The following is a 23664-nucleotide window of genomic DNA, read 5'->3' as shown; positions in this document are numbered from 1 at the left end:
ATACGATTTGAACTAAGACTTATGTTAGAGGTTTACATGACTTAATTGAATTTGCCTTAGTGGCTTACATGACTTAACTAAACTTACCTTAAGTGTTTACATAAGAGATAAACATGATCTAGAGATAAACATAACTTAGCTAAATCAGTCTTCCTTATTTTTTTCAGAATGATTCTTTGTTCTGCCACAGATAGAGTCCAAATATGGAAAAACCTTGAATACAGAAGTTGTAGATCAAGACGTCTTCGATCTTCTCCAAGTGGTTTCATAATATTTTATCATCTGTGAAATATCATTTAAATATTTTCCTGAAACTGTGCAGAGCTGAATTAGTTAACTAACAAATTCTAATCTAATAAGTCTCTAATTACACAGATAAGATAACTAGACTTAATCCATTGAGCCCAATCTTCCCTTGATGTGATCCGATCTGATTCAATTCGCATCAGACACTCATGTTTTATTGTCTTCATATCGAGGTGAACTCCGTACCAAGCAAGGATGATCCTGTGATGCAGTTACAAATTGTTTCGAAAGTGATGTTAGGTAAGTGAAACTTCTATAATATAGTGTAAGGAATATAATATCTTCTTATCTTATGACATCATCGCATCCAAATCATGGATGTGCATATATTTTTTTACTATTTAATAATGCATATCATGTATGTTAATTTTATTTGATGCTTAGTAAGATTACTTGTATTATGATTTCTATGCATATCTATTGGGCATGATCATATGAGATAGCACGTAATACATGAAAAAGATGTGAGTTCTGTTATGCTTGTTGTGTTGTATAATATCATGCCATTTGCACATGTACACGATCATAAAGGAGATGACTTATGTGTCAATAGAATCCGATACCTCTCTAGACGGGGTTAGGGGTGGAGGATATTTTATACTTTTATATTAGCCCACACTTAAGGTCTCAGTCTATTGATCATAGATAATTAGGTAGCCATTCGCCAGGAGATGGGCAATTTACTATCAATTACCTAGAGTCGAACCCTTTAGGGTATCTAAGTTAAAAATTGAAATATAGGATGACGTAGACCTAGCGATACCCAATGAGATAGGGTGAGAGCGTCTATGAGTTATTGGCTAATCTCTATAAATGTGTGAATGACAGCCAAATTCATTGTGCTATTAGATTATTGATTTCTTACCTCCTTATCTTTTCTCTATTATCTCTACCATAATCTCCCTCCTCCCTCTTCATCAACCTACTATCTCTACCGTTGGTAACATCTCTCCTAACTTCTAATCTCCCTCGTCTATCGAGTCCTCTCTCTTCTTTGGGATTTTAACCACTTCTTCCCCTTCGTCTTTATCCCTTAAACAACACCACCTATCCATCATCATCTCCATTATCATCCAAAACCCTAACTTCCACTCCACCCATCACCACTATCATCATCCGCACTAAATCATACTTTCGTCCTAGTTGCAGTTCGAATCTACGAAAACCGTAAATACGAAAAGTGTAAATCAAAAAGTTACGGATTGATTCCACTTGGTTTCATAATTTTCTAACTACAGAAGAATATTTAATGAATATTTTCTCTCGATTGCATGGACTGGTTCTAGCAATAAATTCATATCTTAAATGAATTGTTCCGTAACCTATCATTGGTATCAAAGCCTATCTTTTGGTACCGTAGAATCTATCATTATGCTATTACTCCATTTTCACTTCGAAACTTGAATTTGGATTTTTTTTGGTTTGAGTAGTATTCTAATTTCCTTTTTTCTAACTTAGTTTGTATTTAAAATATGATTATAAATTGGATTTTGTAAACCTAGTTTTCATTTCAATTTTCCTAACTATATCAGTTTAGTTTTGTATTTGACATCAAGTAGGATTTATTTTTTCCATTCCTCTAAACCTAGCGGAATAAGAAATCCTCTCCCAAAAGTTTCAGTTTCCTTTTCTTTAAGGGAGTCTAGAAAACGGATGCAATTTTCCAATGTGGTGTTAATTACATTCCTTCTATTGGGCATTTAATTGATTTCTGATCAGACATATTTTCCTTGCAATCTCTGTCCTTTTGCTCTCACATTCAAGGAATAAGTTTTTCAAAACTTTCAACAACCTAATAGAGGACTCAATTCTCAAACCATATTATGAAAGAGCCCAATATCACCTGAGGTAAAAGCTGATCATTCAAAACTCGTTCATTCTTTGGCGTCAGTTCACTTTTTCATTTTGAGGACGGCAAAGTTTGTATTTCTTGATGACTCTCTTCAAACAGTATCTACACACCAACCTTCTTTATACATTTGCTGTGGATGGTGGTATAAGAGAGCTTTACAAAAGATATCTGCATCTTATAAGATTAATTCAAAACAGATTTCTTATAAGAAAAGAAATACAAGGGGATGTCTGTGTTTTATGTTCTGAGAAAAATGAAAACATAGGCGACCTATTCAGAGGATGCTCTTACTTTAAAAGATTAATTTCAGAGTCCTAGAATTTTTAGCATAATTGATTGGCCTGATACAGTAGAGCAATTCTAGTAGAAGGCTGTAACGAGGGACAGGAATTTTTAATCAAATTTATTTCCTTCTGGAAATCTTAACAAGACACAAGGCATCAGAGTTAAGAAGCGGAGATCTGCTCAAATATGTAACATCCTTGGACCCACAAGATGACAAAATTGTTACTACTTGAGTTAATTCTAAATTCTTCAAGTTTCCTTCCAAGATTTTGAAGATGCACCACCTCACGAAAGCACAGCCCCTGGGCAACTAATGAAATCCAGGCCTGCTTCAGAAGCAGTGGAAGATACATTATCATATTAACGGTAAAAACCAACCAACTAAAGATATATTGCCAATTCTTTAGGAAAAAATCTCTCTTAAAAAAAACTCTTCAAAATGATGAAAAGTAATGGAACTTTTGATATTCTTCCTGTAACTGGATTAGAATATAATTTTCATCAAAAAAGATGAAACCATTTGAGCAACCCAGTTTGGCTTCCTTTTCAAGCATGATTGGGAAAGAACTCTCTTTAGGAGGCAGCAGGGCATTCCTGTTCTTGTAGAACCATGCAAAGATCATAGATATCCAAGCTAGCAAACTTTCTGAAAGAAAATCCTGAAATCATGGCATGAGCAGTGTATGTAATTACTAAAAGTGAGATCTTATTAGCAAATTGCATTTCAGAGTCAGAAATTAGTGAACAAAGCAGACCTATTAAGCACGCTTAAGCCCGAGCACCTTAGCAGTAAACTCCCAGGCAACAATAGCAGCAGCATTGGCAGGAAATGCCCTTGCCAATGTTGGTCCAAAACCAGCATAGCATCCACTAAATCCAACTCTCCTGTATATCTGCATTGAGAGATGAATAAGTTTCAGACAAGTGATGGAAAGACAACAATAGAGAATTCACATACCAAATTTAAAGTACGAAAAGGGTTTCGGCTTGAATGTGTGTCAGGTGCTGTCTGAATTACAGTTTTTGCAACATCGAGTGGAAGAACAGCTGACCAAAACTGTATAGAAAGAATTGGTTGTGAAAGGAATCTTATCTCACTTAAAATAGCAACAGTGCCAATTCTCAACACTTACAGCAATGCCAGCAAGTCCACCAGTTAAGATGCCAATCCCTGCATCAGTTAAAAGCTTTGAGTGTTTGCTATGAGGAAATGACATAGAATTCAGCTGCATATGCATCCAATAACGGCTAAATTCATAAATGCTGAAGAAGACCGCATTTCCAATCGATTCTCTTAGTAAAGTTGCTAAACCACCACGAAATATACCTTTAATCTACAATGTAGAAGTTTGTCAGAAGAAAGATAATGAAACCATGAAGCTCCAAGATAAGGAAGAAAGCAGAAAATGAACTCACCCCCTCATTCTGGAGTGTTTTATGAGCACAATCCAATGGGCCGGAGTATCTGGCATACATTGTATCCTTCTTCCCTTGTACTTGCATTCTACACTGGAGAAGTCTTAGCATTACATGTCAAAAGGAGAGGATTCCAATGCTACTTAAGTGTAAACATACAAAGTATGGGCCTACAACACATACCTTCACAAGCTCAGTTGGACACAAAATGAAGCTGATCATAGCTCCACCACAAAATGCTGAAGGAATTATTACCTGGAGTTGTGGCCTGCTGCCCTGAGCTTCTTCTCCCTGTGCAGGAAGTATGCAATAAAAAAGCAAGTCAACTTCCATGAGAATATCCATCACTCCCCTGGTTCAGAGAGAAATTGACGGTACAAACTAGAATTCCAAACTTGTTTATATTCAAACTTCGAACCTGTACAATTTTTTTGGTTTGAGAGTACATGCCAAACATAAGAGAGCTCTCAAAAGCTGTCCCAATAAAGGAAGAAGATGCACCTTTATATAGTCCTTTTATCTGCCAAGATAGCAAGTGAAACTTCAAAAAAGGATTTCTTATAATTAAGGGCATAAATTCAATGTATTAGAAGTTGCATCCTGTTTACACGACATAATAAAGGATGCGACTTGCCAACAGATCTCAAGTTCACCTTTCTAAACTGTTTCCTAGCTGACAAACCAATTATGTACATGCAACGCAGACTCATAATAATTTTGGGCTCTCTTATAAGAACGCCAATCAATGGTCATGATGAAAGCACAAAGATCAAAGGCATGTTATTTTGACCTTACTTTGCAACCATTATCATGCACCTTTGTTTCTTTTGTGAGTATCTCAATAGATTATGCAATGAATTTTCAAACAAGCACCATGAATAGATTTATTTAAATAACAATAAATCCTATAATTCCAAGATCTTTCTTCTCCATTCATCTAGTTAATACATAAATTTGTGCCAAATCAAGTACTATCATTTACTTTTCTTACTAATTCCTCCCATGTTAGTTTTGGTCTTTCCCACCCTCAAGAAACCTTATGGACTTGTTTGGTTGCGGTATAAGGAATAAGGAGGAAAAGTAGGGACAGTTATAAAACATGTTCACAATATGATGGATGATGTTATCCTAATTTTTCATTTGACTATTGGTTGGGAAAAGGAAAAACAAATAAGATGTAGTGATTATATTGGATAAGAATGAAGTGCAAGGTGCTTGATTATAATAGTTACGATAAGGAATAAAAATAATCAAATTTATCTTATTAACCTTTCAGTGGTTTGATGTAGAGTAGATATTTGGAATTTTATTTAACATTAAAAAAATATTAAACCATTGTTGTCTACTCATGTTTAGTTTTGAAATTCATGCCTAAACAACAATGACCAAGTTCACCCTAATTTGCATATTTTATAGATATCACCATAAATATATGTAATGCATGGAGAACCTATATAAAAATATTCTCACCACATACATATCATATAATATTAGCAATTACATTACAGTCTTGTAGCAGTGTAATATTTAGAGAAAATTACAAAAAAAAACAAAACCCTGTGTTGATTATATTATAAATAAATCCCTCTATTTTCATTATTTAGAAAGAAAGTTCCTACTTAGGGATACCATGTCGACCAGCATGGGCCATGCTGGTCAGCAATTACAGTGTCATCAAGACATTTTGTAGTAGCGTGGAGAAGCCGGAGAAGTTGTCATCGCAGCCACGCTAACATTTTTTTCTTTTCGTAAATCACATGAAGATGATAGCAGATATGTTGGGTGTAGCAAGTTGGAGAGATCCATTTAGGACAAGTCAAGATCCATTATCACTTAAAAACAGAATTCACATTCTATATCACTCAAAGCTACGATCCAATAAACTATAACTTAAATCCAGGATCCAATAAGATATTGTATAAAATGGCGTCTCTTTCCCTTCTCCATGATCTACACCCCTTTCCTTTCAAACGCCCTAGCATAGATGGGGCTGTGGTTGATTTCAGGTGGAGGAATGTGGTTGATTTCAAAAGCCAGCATAGATGGGTTCCAAACAAGTTTCTTCCCTTTTTTCTCTCTTTTTTTCTTTTTTTGTCGTGCCCCTATTGCTGCATTATTGAAGTGGACTACTCGGTCCATGAGAAAAAGGCAATAATCACAAATATTTTCTGTCTTTGCTTTCGTGAGAATGATAATTAAATATTTCACAGAGAGTGAAGTTTATGGGCTTTTGCTCTCAACTAATAAGAGTGGGTTCCAGACCTGCTTCAAGCACCAAAAACCTTCCAGCTGTGCTCTCAGCTCCAGCTTCATTCTCTATCTCCTTTCAAGGGAATCGGGTAGAAGATCAAGCTCCATATGATCCCAAATTCAATAGAGATTAATCGATGGATGAGATGGAGTCAATACACTCAATCCATTGCTTAGACTTGCTAAAGAATGCTGAGCAATATTCTGAGTTAAGTTTAATTTAGCAATACTCTAAAGGAATGGAACAAAAAGTAAATTATTTCGGCCATTTAAAATGTCATTTGAGTAATGGTTGAGGGCAAAATTGCCATTTGCCTAATGGGAATAATGTCCCTTTTACCCTATTTTACTTTGGCCACCTCAGAATTGAGATAAAGAAAAATGTGATAAACATCTCAGTCAATTACCACCTATTTGGTTTCAATTTTCTAAAATAAAAGAGGGTTTATTCTAAAACCCACCCCTTTTTATCTCAGCTACAAAACAGGCCCGTACCGATTCAAAACAAAGTGCAAAACTAGAAGCAGCTCCGATTTCAGGCCTAAACCAGTGGGTTCAGCTAGATTCAGTCATAACTTATCCCATTTTAGGTTAGGCTAAAACCACCATGATAGTGGCAAAACAGGCGGGCAACGTAGTGTTACGATCCGACTACGTGGGTTAAGTCGAGTCGAGTTGAATCTATTTATTTTTTAATTATTTTATGATGTAAGTCTTTTAGGCAAGTCTAATTTAATCACATGAGTCATTAAGGCAAGTTGAAATAAGTTATGACAGCCCTTAGGGCAAGTTTAGTTAAGGCAAGTTCAAATAAGTCAAGACAGCCTTTAAGACAAATCTAATTAAGTCAAGTAAATCCTACCTTGGATTCATCAAATAAAATGATATCATCAGTAGATAAACCATTGAACCTCATATAAATTTGTAAGGGCTCAATGTTGATTTGGTGGAACTGCATGGTTACAGGAAATCACGTGTCTCTCAACCAATTATATTCAAAATAATAGAAGATAAATCATAATGTTCTCAATAACATCAATCATTTAGTAGATATTCCTTTCTTCTATTTCACCGCCTATAATAATTTTCTAGATCTGAACCATAAGCTTTCTCTAAATTAATAAATACCATATGTAAATCCTTCTAGTTTTTTTCTCCACACTTCATCAAACATCTTAGTAAGTAGATATCTCTGGTAGACCGACTTGGCATAGAACCATATTGGTTTTCAGAACAAGTTATTCTATGTCTTGACCAGTTAATGCAACCCAAAATTGCGAACAAATGTTGAAGAATATATGATTAAATATAGGCTAATGAATCTGATACAACATTAAGTTAGGGTCCTTCTAAAAGGGCCAGATATAGGCCAAAACAGAGAAGGAAGGTGAACTCAGCCTTGGGCGCATTGGTCTGGACAGCTGGACGGGTTTTGGTAGACTAGAGCTTTGGGGTGTTGTGGGCCTACCACTTAAATAAAGGATGAGTCTAGGTCTTAGTGAGAGTTGGCTATGATAGGGCTCAAGGATTTAATTATACGATAGTCAATTGGTGGAAAATCTGGACTAGTCTGATAGGTTTCAGCCCAACGAAATGCTATCAAGCAATATCACAGCAGAATAATGGTGAAAAGAAAAGGAGGTAACAAACCCTGGCTCCCTGGCTAGACAACATAAACGTAGTCTCTCAACTGGACTAGTCACTTAAGGAGAAAAAAACAACCAAAACCTAATCGAAATATAAAATCAATTACCTTGACATCCATCAAATGTTCAAATGGCCTAAAGGGCATTCAAACGCACTGAAAATTTTCTCAAGCGAATCGGACTAGCGGTCGAATGCCAAAAAGGACATTAGAATGCTTTTAAAGGGCATTTTGCTCTTGGGAGCTGGCATTCGAATGCTAGGAAGGCTGTTCGAACGCTTCCAGAGAGCCTTTCTCTCAAGAGCTGGTGCCCGAACGCTCATCCAGAGGTTTCTTGTGATGCTGCTGCATGCTCTACTCCACTAATTGCTTGGCTTCACCTCCATTGATAAATAAACTAGAATGGAGCAGTAAGACCTCCATTTCTATCACTCCCTTCCCTTTGAAGACGAATCTTGTCCTCAGATTTATGTGTAGAAACCACTTCTTCAATTCTTCATAGTTCTCCCAGATAGCATCCTCCACTAGCAATCCTTCCCACATGACCAACGCTTCCTGTGCCAAGATGCCGTGACGTTTGATCTAGCGAAATTTTTGAATCTCTTTAGGTTCTAAGACAATTTCTCTAGTGTCAGTGAATTGAGATAGATAGGGAAAACTGCACCCACCTACAATAGATCTACCTCTTCAGCTGAGACACATGAAACATCGGATGAATGCGTCATCCTTCTGAAATTTGCAGACAGTACGTGATCGGTCCAATCCTTTCAACAATTTCAAATGGCCCATAAAAATGAGCGACTAATTTCTTATTCGTTGCACCTACACTGACGTCTACAAATATGATTGCAACTTGAGGAACACCCAGTCTCCCAGTTGAAATTTCTAATTCTCGACGATCCTACTGAACTTTCATTTGATAGCACGAAATCACCAAGTTGTCTTTTAGAAGTTGCAAAATCTCATCAAGACTTTTCAATTCTTGATCAACCAATGCCATCCTTGTGGAACCAGATTCATAGCAGTGCATAGTCAATGATGGTCTATCACACACCATCTCAAAGGGGTTCATTTTTTATGTTGACTGATAGAATATATTATACCAAAACTCAGCCCAAGATAACCACTTCTGGTGCATCCTCGCAAAATAGCAAATATATTTCTAAATAGCAATTTAAGGTTTGTCCACAAAGTTTTCGTACTTAAGACATCATCTAAATTTTTTTTGTTTGTTGGCTCCAATAGTCCAAGGTGGCAATATTGATAGTTTCCAAATAAAAATGATGCCAACACGGTGAAATGTAAATTTAATAAGAAGGTCACCAAGAAAGGAATTAGTAGATTTAAGAAGCATATTGTTTATATTAGAAGCGATGCACCTTCTCCAAAAGCTAATGATAAGGCCAAAAAGATTACTAAAGAGCATCTACAGAGATACCAAAAGAGAATGGAGGATAAATTAAGAAGACGGAAGCAAAATTGAGGGCAGAAGTAAACATATTTGGAGAAAGGGAAAATCTATAAATTTTAGAAGATGGAAGTAAAAGACCAAGAAGTAGAAATCCTTCAGACAAATACACCTCTATTAATCCACAAGTTACAATTTAAGAATGGGGGAAAATGGGATAGACAAGCATAAAAGATACTTTTGCAAAAGAACAAAGAGATAGAGTGATACAGGATAAACTTCTTGATCGCAAATTTGAGTTATGATAGCCTATATGCGGGAGATGTCCATATTGAATTATTACCTAAATTGGATTAGTCAATTTAGGTAAGGTTTAATCAATTAGGATCCTATTAGGAAATGAATTCCAATTAGAATCTCAATTGATAGTTATGGTAAGCTTATATGTGGGGGGTGTCCACATTGATTTATTACCTAAATTGGATCAATCAATTTAGGTAAGATGATCAATTAGAGTCCTATTAGGAAATAAGTTTCTATTAGAATCAGCTAGAATTAAAGTTATTAACCTATTTAAGGGTTATTGCATGAGAAACAAGGACAAGTTGGAATAAGATTTATTTGCAATCTCTCACTTTCTCCCCTATGGTCTTCTTCTTCTTCTCTCTCTCTCTCTCTCTTTCTCTCCCTTTCTCCTACTCTGTCTTAAGATCCTTCTCTAATCTCTTCTACTTCCTTTCTAAACCTCTCTTCTTCTTCAACCTCTACTTTTCCGTTGGTTACTACTGCTGTCCAAAAGATTCCAGTAGTGAAAGAGAATCTTTGGGTGCCCGGACGTGAAGAGGAGGACTTGGTTTTCAAAGTAAAAGCACTACTATTCCATTTATTGGTAAACCTAAACTCTAAAGTCTTTCCTTACACCATATTTTAGGCCTTTCTACTATCAACGTACTATTTGAGAGTTGAGGAAGCTACTGCCTTATCTGAGTGGTTTTCTCTCCTTCCATCTAGTAGTGATCCTTTTAATCAATTAACTTCTTATCAGTTATTACTTACTATATTTACTTTAGTTACTTGTTTGGGTCGATTATTCTCCAAAACATTGCATTCATACTAGATTTGCATCACAATGGACATAACAAAAGAATCAATAAAAAAAATGTGGGCCAAAGTTATAGAAAATGGTGGAAAATGATTGATTCTAGATAGAACAAATAACTACATAGAAATATACACGCTACTAGTAAGCATGCTTTTAAGTTTTAAGTTTTAATTTACTAATTTACTTTTATTTATGAATATTTAAAAACTTGAATGTTTATAAATTTTAAATTTCTATAGGGTATTTTCTTAATCTAAGATTTCAATTCTCTATAAATGTCAATAATGATAGTAAAGTCTTGTTAGGAGTTAGGAAGGTAATCAGCAGGCTTGAGCCCGATATTCATAAACAAATCTTTTGAGATAAAGAAGTGAGTTATGATTCAATTAAATAATTTTATTATTATTTGTTTTAAGTTTTAACTTTCAATATAATCAGTATGCAATAATATATTTCTGATTTCAGATGGAGAGATATAAATTAAGAACTAGGCAATTCAATACGGCTAAAGTTGTTGCAGCTATATCTCATAACACTCCAACTGAATGGTGGTCTATCTATGGATGGGGAGAGGTACCAAATTTTACGTCAATAGCAAAAAAGATTTTAACTCAAACTGTGTCTTCATCACAGTATAAAAGATATTGGACTACTTTCTCCTTAATCCAGATAAAAAAGCGCAACCGATTGACAATGAAAAGATTGGAGAAATTAGTTTTTTGTCATTATAATATGAGATTGAGGGAGAGAAATTTAAGAAGAAAGACAGAAAATGAACAACTGATTGATTTAAATCAAATTTTTGATGAAGAAGGCCCCTTGACTCCATGGATCAGAGAAATAGAGGACAGGTTATTAGATGACAGAGATAACCCATAGTTAGATAAGATCTTGGGCGAGACCACGACAAGAGCAGAGACTGGTACAAGTCGTTCAACAGCGAGAGATAGTATACCTACTAATACTAGTCATAGTCATGATGATACATATGATGGTGAGATTGTTCCCATCTACATTTGTTGAGGAAAGTCAAGAAGGCATAGGGATTGAAAACAGAGAAACTGAGAATGTATATACATATCAATGACGTCGTCATAAGAATATTGATTCCTATGATTATGGTACATCGAGTATTTATTGTTTGGATCTATCACAAGATTCATATGCTAGTTATATCCTCGGTATCTTCAGTATTCTCAGACACAAGATCCAAATGCTAATTATTATCCCCTCAGATGCAAGTCACACAACAAGATCCACACAATATGACTAATATGATGGAATCACTTTTTGGAGCATCAGGTCCCAAACATCAATATTTACAAATTTATGATGATTATGATGATGAAGACTATAGAAATTTATAAGAAACCAACTCGGTATTCATCAAAATTTTAAATTTTGAGTAAGTTAATTCATTTTTTAAGGTTTGACTTTATGTGAGTAATTTTTGTTTTCTTATTTTTCTGTCATTTTTTCAAAATTTTTTGCATTTTTAAATAATATTTAAAATTTTATATAATTAAAAAATAATCTAATCTGATACGGCCGATACGTATCATTTTTTTGGATGGCCGATACCGATCCCGATCCCGATCCCGATATTGGGAACCTTGCTAATAACTTCATATATTTTTATTAGATTAATACATGTCTTTATAATTAGGTGTGTATATATATATATACGACTTATTATACATTATTATGCATGTAATAAAATAGTAGGCTTACTTAATGTTTATATTACATGATTAAGTAAAGATTATTTTATATGCAACTCTTAATTTGTTTAGTAAGGGTAATAGTGACAATAATTAAAGTATAATTATATAATATAATATAATATATATGCTTGTGTTTTAAATTATATTGTACATGTAGCTCTTTTACGTTTTTATCAAAAGAGATTGGCTATTATATACTTAATATATAATTAGCAAACTATAGTTTTATAAATAAATCTACAATTAAAATAATAACATATTAATATTCTTATAATTAAATATATGATATAAATTAAATTATTTAATAAAAATAAAAGAAGAAATTCTAAACCTAATAAATCATCATATGTTACACAAACAGATCCTAATTGGATAAATAACTAACTTTATATTACTTAAATATTTTCAAATCCCAACCCTCTTATTTGAGACTCCGTGGACCTTGCTAGTGATGTGTGAAGATTGATCGATAAACGTGAGGGATACGTGTATTGGGTCTTTCGATCAGACGGTGAATAGTCTTATCCTCTAGACGTCTTTCTCAAATTAGGATATATTATATAATTATATATATGCATGTCTTAGCCTCCAGCATGATTATATGATTTTATTTAGAAATGACTTCAATCGAGCATATTTTATCATGTATTTGATTAGGCTGATCTAAGATATGAGTATATTGGTGATATATAGAAATGATTGGAGCTAACTATACTGTTATGGTTTTATGTCGAGAGATCTCTATCATGAGTGTGCATGTAATAAACTAACAGGAGTATGCATGTATCACAAACATAGTTGGAGTCTGCATTGCAACATCTTTCTCTTGACTTTTTTACCACCTAAATTCCTGAGTTGCATAATCTGTTGTAGTACTGGATATATGCATATGATTTATCATGTATTAGAAATCATAAAAATACTTGTGTATGTGATTTATCATGTATTAGAAATCATAAAAATACTTGTGTATGTGATGTGATGGTTTTATGTCGAGATGATCTCTATCATGAGTGTGCATGTAATAAACTAACAGGAGTATGCATGTATCACAAACATAGTTGGAGTCTGCATTGCAACATCTTTCTCTTGACTTTTTTACCACCTAAATTCCTGAGTTGCAAAATCTGTTATAGTACTGGATATATGCATATGATTTATCATGTATTAGAAATCATAAAAATACTTGTGTATGTGATGTGATGGCTGGAACGGTATCTGATCCGGACTAGTACTGGACATACTCTTAGTATATGACAGAGTATGATGATGACTGATGGTTGTACTCTTAGCATATGATAGGGTACAACTATCATTGATATACCCTTAACGTATGATAGGATATGATTTATCTTCAGAAATACTCTTAACGTATGACAGAGTATACTCTGAGCTTGTGGCATGATGTCTATCAAATTTGGGGCCAAGTATCATAGTCCAGCATAGTGAATGATATTTGCGATAGTAAAAAATATGTGGATTATATTTAACTCTGACATATACGATTATCTAAGGGTTGATATGCATCACGTATCATCATTGATGTAACTAGTATCACTGGATCATGATTGTTATACATCATATGTTGTTATATTCGGTGATGTTATATTATAATTTTATCATAAGATAAATTTTAGTTGAGGATATAATATGCTCATCCATGAGATAATCTTGATTTTATTTATATATATGTTATCGAGAATACATATATGCATGCTCATACATGGCATCATACTTTTTTCTGATTCATATTATTTAGTACATGATTTATTCTCTATTTAACATCATTGATTCGAGATAAGATTTATTTACTAAGCCTTTAGCTTATGACTCTTTATTTCTTTTCTAATTCCCTAGATATTAGGGTACGGGATCGGACTTGAGATATCCTGAGAAGAGCGAAGTTGAGTGAGCTATAGATATAAGACGGTATAGATGATAGTTTATACAGAATTTGAGTTGTACAATTATTTAATATTTGTACTCCTTTGTATTACACGATAATTTGTATAATACAGGTCAAATTATATTATACTCATGTGTCAGTGGTTATAAGTTGTATCTTAATGGTTTGTCGTGGCCTGTGTGGGCCCTGCCAGATTATGTAGTTATCTAGTATAGTTGTTGTGGATATAGATATGGTTTTGTTAACAGGTTTTGTCACGACCCAAAATAGGAATCATGACCGGCCATGCATCTCAATATGCTTGTGATGCATAAAGCCTTATTAATACTCTCTACGTGTACGATGATAAAATAAATAAATAAAATGAGAATGTGCTTTAACAAATTTTATAACTAATTGCAATAAAAATAAAAGCAATGTTAATGTTTTTGAGTCTCTAAACTAAATAAATAAAAACTTCTAATCTAAAGCACAAAATCTAAAAGAGCGGAAAGGTAAATAGGTGAATCCTAAGTGGAGGTGGAGTCCAGGTACATCTCGCTCAGTCGCCCCGCTGACTATTACCTGAAATAAATAACAATACAAAAACAATAGAACTCGTGAGCCAACAATTATAGCTCAGTGAGTGGAATCCACTCAAAAACCAAATAAATTTTAATTTTTATATTAATGCTGAATAAATTAAACTAAAAACAATAATATCCATCACAATATGCAATAGGCATGCTATCTAAATAATAGCGATGATAACAATAGAGAGATGTCACAACTTATAACCTTGCACGTTTTCAACATATTAACATCTTTTGATATTTATACTATCATATGTCTCAATGGGTCTAAACCTTGTGGATCCACATCAACTAGAAGTAACTTCGAGATGACGCTCGGGACTTTTCTTCATAGCTGATTCGGTTAGGGTCATCAGAGGGTATCACCCTGTGATCAACACACTCTGTCTTTTCCTCTAACTGTTGAGAGAATTTAGAGTCACCTAAAAAATTTTCTTATTTTTCCTAGGACTGTTCCCCAACCCCGCCAGAGTCACCTAAGAAAGTCACCGCAGTGATCTAATTTAGGACTTTCCCCTGGACTTCCAGATAGATTTGAGTCACCACGGAAAATCGCAAACGATTTATACCGGGACTGTTCTCTAAGTCATATCAATACTAGTCTCATTTTTTTTTTTACAAATTTCAATATTAGCACGAAGTATGGTGATGCACTGAATATAATAATTAAATGCACACACAAAATAAAATAATTAAATTTTCACACGTACGGATGAAATAAATAGACTTGCACCCAGAATTTGCAACAATTTAATTTGTACACATGAGGGTGAAATAAATAATTTGCACACAGAAAATTTACATGGTCTGACAAAAATACGAAATACAATAAAATAAACACGTGAGTGAACCCACTCACCTGAGTCTAGGCAAGACAACCGAAACCTCAAATCTCTAGCTCACGTACTAGAATTCACCACCTTAAATAATAAATAATATTCAAATTTTTAATTTGAATAATAACATGATTTATTAAAATTTAAAAAAAACAAAAGAACTAAAAAAAATGGGTTTAAAATTTACCCATTGGATTGGGCTGGGCTGCTGCTGGCCCAGCCTATTCCAAAAGAATATTAATTAATCGGGTTGGGCCAAGGCCCAGCCCAAAACTAAGTGGACTGGGCTACGGGCTAACTTGTAGCCCACCAACTTAAGTGGTTCGGTTCGGATTTGTGGATCCGAAATCCAAACCCGAACCGAACCCGACTTAAAAGGGAAAAGGTGGTTGGCTCGGGTTTCACCCGAGCCCAGCCAACCCTTTTCTCCCCCCCTCGCGACCGACACGAGAAGATGACTGAGGGAGAGGGTGACCGCCGGCGACCCCCTTCAACCTCTCCTCTCCCTCTCACCCTTTCTCTGTCGTCCTCACGAGGTGGAGGAGGACTCATCACCGACGACCGACGCGAAATCCAACACCGATCAGAGCCACGAGGGCCCCGCAGAAGACATCTCCGACACCAGGCTCGGAGCACGAAGCCTCCGGTGACAATGCGGTCGCGACTCAAAGCCGCCGTCGGCCAGATTTGTCGACGAGGCCGAATTCCGCAAATTAGGTATTTCGAATTTACCTATTTAATTTTAAATTAAACTAGAGGGATGAGAGAGGGCTCACCGGGGTGGAGAGTGGTGGTTCCAATTTCCTCCGGCGACGCTCCGGCTGGCCGATCCCACGGCGACGACTCCGACGGTGAAGAAGCAAAAGAAGGGAGGAAGGAGAGAGAAGAGGGCTGGGGGGTTCAAGAGAGAGAGGATTAGGGCTAATTTATAGATTAGAAGAGGATTAAATCTAATCCGATTCGAATTAGATGAAATCGTGCACCCTCCTCTCTCAACCCCTATTTTTTTTTTTTCTGGTTTTGACAGGTTTAACTTGATCATGTCATGATTTATTTTGTGGTCTAAGTGTATATTATCGTGGACTTGGATATTTATATGTTAACAGGATTATTTAGATTAATAGTATAACTTATTTGGTGATGGATTATTGATGTAGGCATCATCTTCACTTTGACCAAAATAAAGTTGCTTAAGTCCAATTTTGGTCTAATTGATTTAATTAGGCTCATCTTATTTTCACATTTAATTTGTTGAGTTGATTTTTAATTCAAATGATCAATTGAATTAGTCAATTGATAGATATGGTAAACCTATATACGGGGGATATCCGTATTGAGTTATTACCTAAATTGCGTTAGTCAATTTAGGTAAGACCTTATCAATTAGGATCCTATTAGGAAATGAATTCTTATTAGAATCTCAATTGATAATTATGGTAAGCTTATATGTAAGGGATGTCTACATTGATTTATTACCTAAATTGGATTAGTCAATTTAGGTGAGATAACCAATTAAAGTCCTATTAGGAAATAAGTTCCTATTAGAATCAGCTAGAATCAAAATTGTTAACCTATTTAAGGGTTATTGCATAAGAAACAAAAAACGATTTGGAACGAGATTTATTTGAAATCTCTTATTTTCTCTCCTGCGATCTTCTTCTTCTTCTTCTTCTTCTTCTTCTTCTTCTCTCTCTCTTTCTTTCTCTCCCTTTCTCCTATTCTGTCTTAAGATTCTTCTCTAATCTCTTCTACTCCTTTCTAAACCTCTCCTTCTTCAATCTCTACTTTTTCGTTGGTTACTACTGCTGTCCAAAAGGTTCCAGTAGTGAAAGAGAATCTTTAGATGCCCAGACATGAAGAGGAAAACATGGTTTCAAAGTAAAAGCATTACTATTCCATTTATTGGTAAACCTAAACTCTAAAGTCTTTCCTTACTACTACTATCAACGTACCTATTTGAGAGTTGAGGAAGCTACTACCTTATCTAAATGGTTTTTTCTCCTTCCATCTAGTAGTGATTCTTTTAATCAATTAACTTCTTATCAATTATTGCTTACTATATTTTACTTTAGTTACTTGTTTGGATCGATTGTTCTCCAAAACATTGCATTCATACTAAATTTGCATCAATTATTTGAGCACAGGGGTGTATCTGTGCGTGACGGGTCCCGCCCAACCTGTCGCGTGCGCCGCGTGTGCCGTGTGGGTGCGTGGGCGTAGGCGTGCACGTGCCTGTGCCGGGCGGGGGCGTTACAACTTTCCTCTCTTGAGAAGAACAAAAATAGAAAGAGAGAAAAAAGACAGATACCACATGGTCAACAAACACTTGCTTACAAAAGCATTTATTCTAGAATGATTGAGAAAATCCTTGCAAAGCTCCTCGTTTGTCAAGAAGATAGAAGATAATAGCCTGCGTAAATGGAAGACAAATGGTATTTTCAGAAGGACCAGAACAAGCACATTTCAATCCAGACATTGATGCTGCTCTAGAAACAGCGTTCAACTTGCATGTGTTAACTTGCATGTGTTAAAAAGCCACTCCACTAGCCCATCTGCTCAGCCAGCTGATTAGGGAAGCAAAAGAGCCTTTTGCAACAGAGAGAGTCTCCAGCAGCATGGCAATGCACCACTTAAGTTAAGGAGACCCCTTTTTTGGGTCCCTTGACTTAATTAGACCTTTCATCCATCTTACTCGAGAACTGGCAAAGATATTAGAAAAGCAGGAAGGTGAGATTAGAGGAGGGACAAGCTGCGTCAGATTAGGTGTGGTCATCAGAGGAACATTGCAAGGTAAGATTTTGTTAATTTTTCTTATTATTTTCAAAAATTAAACTTCAAAATGAGGTAGATCTACCATGTTTATGGTAGACCAACATGTACGAAAGTTTTATCTTCCATCAATCCACTAGCCTGAGAGTAATGTCAAAGGTTATTGTCAAGCCAGATACAAGTAGGATTTGGGCTAAATTGCCTAAAGTCTCAAAGCTAAATTTAAAAAATAGTGGATTTTGCCTGATTTCTAACTTTCTATCTGTTTTTGTCTGTTTCAGCTGAGACAAGATCCAACTGTAATATTCAAAAAATCAAAAAAAAAATTAAGGGGAGGACTGTCGCATGCAAGTAGAGCTGATCAATCGGCTAGCCTGCTCATGCCCGAGCCAGTTTGGACTAGGCTTGACCTGAGATAGAACTACCCATAGGCGGCATGGGCAGCTTGCCCGCCTGACCCAACCTGAAAACCTGCCCATTGGCCCGACCTAAAATCCTGGTGCAAAAGCCCATGAGCTGGCCCTTCAGCCCACATGTAAGCCCACCAATATAGCTAATTAGCTATGGGAATTTTGTACTCCGTACCGTTTAAATTTTTTTTTAAATCCAACTCTCCTATCGGCCCAACTCGCCGGAGTTGTACAATACTAAAAATAATTTTTAACATTTTCTTTTCTAAAAATAGGAAAGGAAATACTTTAATAAAAAGCTAATGGTAGAGAAAATTCCAAAAAAAGCTAAAAATATTCTGAAAAATCGCAATATAGGACCTACATTTAGTTTACCATTTTACCCTTTTTAACATAAATAAATAACTAGTTTAGACGAGTAATTTGATAATTTTTAATATTTCTCATGCTTATAAACAGATGATAAATCTTCCTAAATTCATTACAAATTCTCAAATTCTCTCCAAACTAAAAGCTTCAAGGCTTTTAGTTTTGCAATTAGCAAATTGAGGCTAATTAAGGGTCAACAAGAATAGAGCAAACAATCTCTCTATACAATGGTATTATTATTACAAGTAATTTCCTTATTTGTTAATATGGATTGCTTTAATGCTCGTATAGAATTGAAATTAGAGGATAAAGATTTAATTAATCTTACACCCGCATCTCAACCTTAACCCAATTTGAAAACTCCAACTTCGTCATCAGGCGGTTTTAAGAGATTAAAGTTCAAGGCTTGGAAGTATTTCAAACGAATTGAAACGAACGATATCAAAGGTAATGTTATAGATGGTAAGCTAAATGTCTTTAATGTGATTATAATTTTTCAAGATTAACTAAGAATATTACTACTCACCTAATGAGGCATATTAAAGACAAGCATAAAAAAAGTCAACTGAATATCAATCAAATGTTACTTAGTCAAGGTGCTACTAGAAATCTTTCTAATTTTTAATTGAATAATGTAAATGCTTATAAAGAATTAGTTAAATATATTACTCGTAGAAATAAACCTTCGCAATGGGTGATAATTAGGAACTTGAAGGTTGTTTGCAAAGAAGTTTTGTTGCGGCTTTTAAAAGAATTTCTTGTCACACAATTAGACAATTAGAAGAAATATTTTAAAATATTTTCTTGAAGAAAAAGAAAAATTAATCTCATATTCCATAAATTGAAATCTAAAATTTTTTTTACTAGTGATATTTTGACTTCTACAAACATTAGTCTTTTATGTGTATAATTGCACATTTTATTAAGATAATTAGAAAATACAAAACAAATAATTATTTTTCAAAATCTTGATAAGAGTCATACTGGTAAATATCTTTCACGTATTATTATTCAAAAGTTAGCAAGTTATAATATCTAAAATAATATTTTTTTTCTCACTCTTGATGATGCTTCTAATAATGACTCCATAATTTCTAATCTACGATATTTTTCCTTTTTTCACTTTGTAATGATGAATTGTTGCATAACATATGTGAATACTATAAATTTAATTGTACAAAGTGGCCTAAAAGAATTACTAAGATAATTTATAAAATTAGAAAAATTATACATCACAAAAAAATTTTAATGATAAAAGAGCTAAAACATTTCAAATATATGTAAAAGATGTGGATTCAAAGCTAGAAAACTTTAATTGGAAGAACAACATATATAGAACTCTACTTATGAAATGTAAGAATTAGTACTCCAATATCAATGAGCTATAATTTCTTATGTTTATTTAAATATTAATAATAAACTAGAATGCCCTACTGATTTAGAAAAAAAATGTAAAAACAATAAAAGATTTTCTTTATAAAACATTTTCTTATGCTACCAATATGTTGTCAAGCTCTTAATCTCCTACAATTACAATCGCTAGAATGAAACTTATTAATATTGTTCAACTTTTTATTACTTTTAAGATTATTGATCCTTACATAATGTTTTACAATAAATGGAAACTAAATATGCCAAATATTTTGAACATTTTCCTTTACTTATTGGTTTTGACATTTTATTAGAACTTCAAATTAAAGAGATCGATCTTTTTGATATTTTTAATAGTTTCTATGAAGATAGACAAGATGAATATGTTTCTCGTGCTATAACTATTAAAAGCTATTTTAAAAAACTTTTTAATGATTATTCTATTATATATGGTTCTTTTTCCTCTATGTCTTCATCTTCTATTATTCCTCCTAAAAGTGATAGCACTAAGAAATCATTACTTGCCCAACATAAAATGAGAACTTCATCAATGTCGAGGGAATCACCAAACTCCAAACATATTACAATTATTTTGTAAGTAAAGATGAACAGATACTTTAGCACGATGAAAGGCAAATGAGACGAGATTTCCAATTGTTACCGCCATTGCCCGTAATATATTAGTCATTCCTATGTCTATTATACTTCAGAATCAGTTTTCAATACAAGTGAACGGTTGATTGATGAAGTGAATGGTTGATTGATGAAGTGAAGCATGGATACCGAAATGAGATACATGGATACAATAATTAGGATACAGATACGGCATGGATACAACAACAAAAAAATTAATAAAAATATAATTTTAATATATTGCAAACTAATATAACATATGGTTTAATGCATATCATTCTAACTTATCTTGTGATTGTTTTGTAGGTATCTTCATAAAGGACAAGGGTTGAAAAGTATCACCATGACTACACTACTACAGTGACCAACTGATCATTAATACAACATACTTTAGTTAGTGAGGCAGTAATTAATTTACAAAACATGGCAGTGAAGCAGTAATTAATTTCTAAAACATGGCAGTGAGGGAGTAATTAATTTCTAAAACTTGGCAATGAGGCAATAAATAATTTCTAAAACATGGCAGTGAGGCAGTAAGTAACAGTGTAAGGCAGTGAGGGAGTAATTAACAGTGAGGCAATGAGAGCGTGAGCACAAACATCAATCACCTCATCTGTGATCATTTAGCATCCTAAATTACTCTAATAGCATCAATTAGCTCACTCCCTCACTGTGATCAAAACCCCTAAAACCAAAATCAAATCATAAATTCTAATATCACAGACAAAAGTGCAAAAGGGAGGGACGAAAGTGTGTGAGAGAAAGAGATGAAGTAAGGTACCTCAATCATCGGAGGGAGCCGCCGTCGCGAGGGGGAGTCATTGCCGAGGGAGTCGTCGTCGCGAGGGGAGTCGCTGCTAAGGAAGTCGCCACACGGGGGAGGGGAGGGGAGGGGAGAAAGCTTTCGTCGCCAGTGCGTGAGGGAGGAGGGAGGGAGCCCTTCATTGTCGGCGCATGAGGGAGGCAAGAAGGTTTTCATCGCCGCCGACGCGTGAGAGAGAGAAAGATTTTTAGGTCGCGCGAGAGAGAGAGGAACGAGAAAGCTAAGTGATATCAAGTTAGTTAAAATTAACGAGTCGGTTATTAACGAGTTCTAAATGCGTTTTATTTGCAGAACCGACCCGTTTAACTTAAATAATTCAAAAATGTATCCTACCGTATCCTAGCCGTATCTCCGCCGTATCGAATATTTAAAATTAATTATTTTAATTCGAATACTTCTTCAGCCATATCGAATACGTCGATGTATCGGTATCTGATATGTATTTGATACCGATATAGAGGCCTAAATGAAGTATCCGTGCTTCATAGATGAGCATAGATCATATTTGGAAAAAGATACAATTGAAGCATTAATATATCTGCAAGATTAGTATACTGTCAAATCTAGACCGCAAGTGGGCGACCATTTTGCAATATAAAATATAGAATTTGAGTTTTTACATCTCAATGAATGACTAATGTTATTTTATTTTATTTTTCGCAATTAACTAATGGATTATGCAAAGATAGGTGGGTAAGTGCCAACCTAGTTAGGATGTGCCCATTCGATAATAAAGAAAAAAAATCCTATTTTTTCTACAAGTATGTTTAATTATGAAAATATCTTTCCTTTTACTGATTTATGCACAAATAATGCAATTGTTTTTTTTTTTGGCTAAGAGTCACTGATCTACTCAGTCACTCAGATCACAGCCTTCAATCTTCATCCATCCAACGGTCTAGAATAACTAATCTTCTAATATATATATATATATATATATATATATATATATATATATATATATATATATATATATATATACTTAGTCACTCAGATCGCATTAGGGATTTAGGGTTTATGGGGCAAAAGCATAGAGCCGCAGAGGAGGGCTTCTTGGCGTCGAGGTCGAAAGGGGCAGAGTCCTTGCTGCCGCTGCCGTGGTGGAAGACGGAGGAGAAGCAGGTGGCGAAGGAGGAGCTTGTGCTTAATTTTACTTCTTTTCTATTTTTTGTTTCTACTCTTTGGTATTTAATCTATTCACTCCCTTTGAACACTAACCTCTCTCTCTCATCCAAATATCTGCAAATCCCTAAATTTTCTCAAACCTGAAGGTAATTTCTCTTCCCTCATTAACCTTCCTTAAGCGTTCTGGAGCTGGATTTGTTCACTTTGCCAAACATTTAGTAAGTGTTGCAGTGTTCCATTCATGAGACTCATCAACTCATATTTTTTGCTTTCTTTGCATCTTATGTGAAAACTATAATCATATCTTCCTTTATTGATCTAAATTGAACTAAGAAGAGAAGCAGTTCTATTTATTTTGCTTTTGGTGATTATGGCATAAAAAGCCTACAGAAATTAAATATTCATCTAAATGTTAAATATTCATCTAAATGTTAAATATTTTGTCTGACTGTCATCTTGTGCAATTCCAATTTTTCTCTTCTTTACGTGACACCAGTGGTGCACAAATCATGTTTTAGAATTTTTAGATTTTTCTTTTGATAGGGCCTAGATAATGCAATCAAGGAAATGGACGGGAGCATGTCATGGAATAGTAGCCTCTAAAATTATCTCTGGGGCTGCTTGTCATTACTTCCAAGTCTTATATTTACTTCTGCTAGTTTTTGTATAATTTGCGGAATCACCTGGGTATGGTTTATTTCACTGTATTTGTTGTTCTTCTCTTCACTGGATTCTTTCTTGTTGCAGTATCTGGCAGCCTCGGGTTGCTTCATTGAGCCAAATTAACCTTAAAAAAAAAAATAGTAGTAACCGTGAATGCTTCATCAATCTGCTGTCGTGTATTACCTACTGATTTTATAAG

At 34.6% G+C, this 23664-nt stretch overlaps 1 protein-coding gene across 8 annotated transcripts in view; it reads right to left on the bottom strand.

Moving 5' to 3' along the window:
• Window positions 1-2540: 2540 nt before the first annotated feature.
• The window catches only part of LOC140759011 (mitochondrial arginine transporter BAC1), a 36618-nt gene continuing 15494 nt past the window's right edge, over window positions 2541-23664 (bottom strand). For 5 of the 8 annotated variants that reach the window (XM_073095454.1, XM_073095458.1, XM_073095455.1 and 2 more), the window contains 7 exons: window positions 4278-4379; window positions 4043-4150; window positions 3860-3952; window positions 3577-3777; window positions 3402-3500; window positions 3199-3336; window positions 2541-3102 (listed from right to left, as the gene is read on the bottom strand). In XM_073095454.1, coding sequence (XP_072951555.1) covers window positions 3202-3336; window positions 3402-3500; window positions 3577-3777; window positions 3860-3952; window positions 4043-4150; window positions 4278-4379 — 738 coding nt within the window. In that variant the 3' untranslated portion in view covers window positions 2541-3102; window positions 3199-3201. Of the gene's footprint in view, window positions 3103-3198; window positions 3337-3401; window positions 3501-3541; window positions 3778-3859; window positions 3953-4042; window positions 4151-4277; window positions 4380-21635; window positions 22589-23485; window positions 23590-23664 lie in introns of those variants that run through there. The other 3 variants (XM_073095459.1, XM_073095452.1, XM_073095457.1) reach the window with 3 other exon arrangements.

Source organism: Typha angustifolia, chromosome 4, assembly GCF_048772165.1.
Source record: "Typha angustifolia cultivar Huaian chromosome 4, ASM4877216v1, whole genome shotgun sequence".
NCBI lineage: Eukaryota > Viridiplantae > Streptophyta > Magnoliopsida > Poales > Typhaceae > Typha > Typha angustifolia.
Note: the sequence above shows the minus strand (reverse complement) of the source record. Positions and strands in the feature narration are given on the sequence as shown.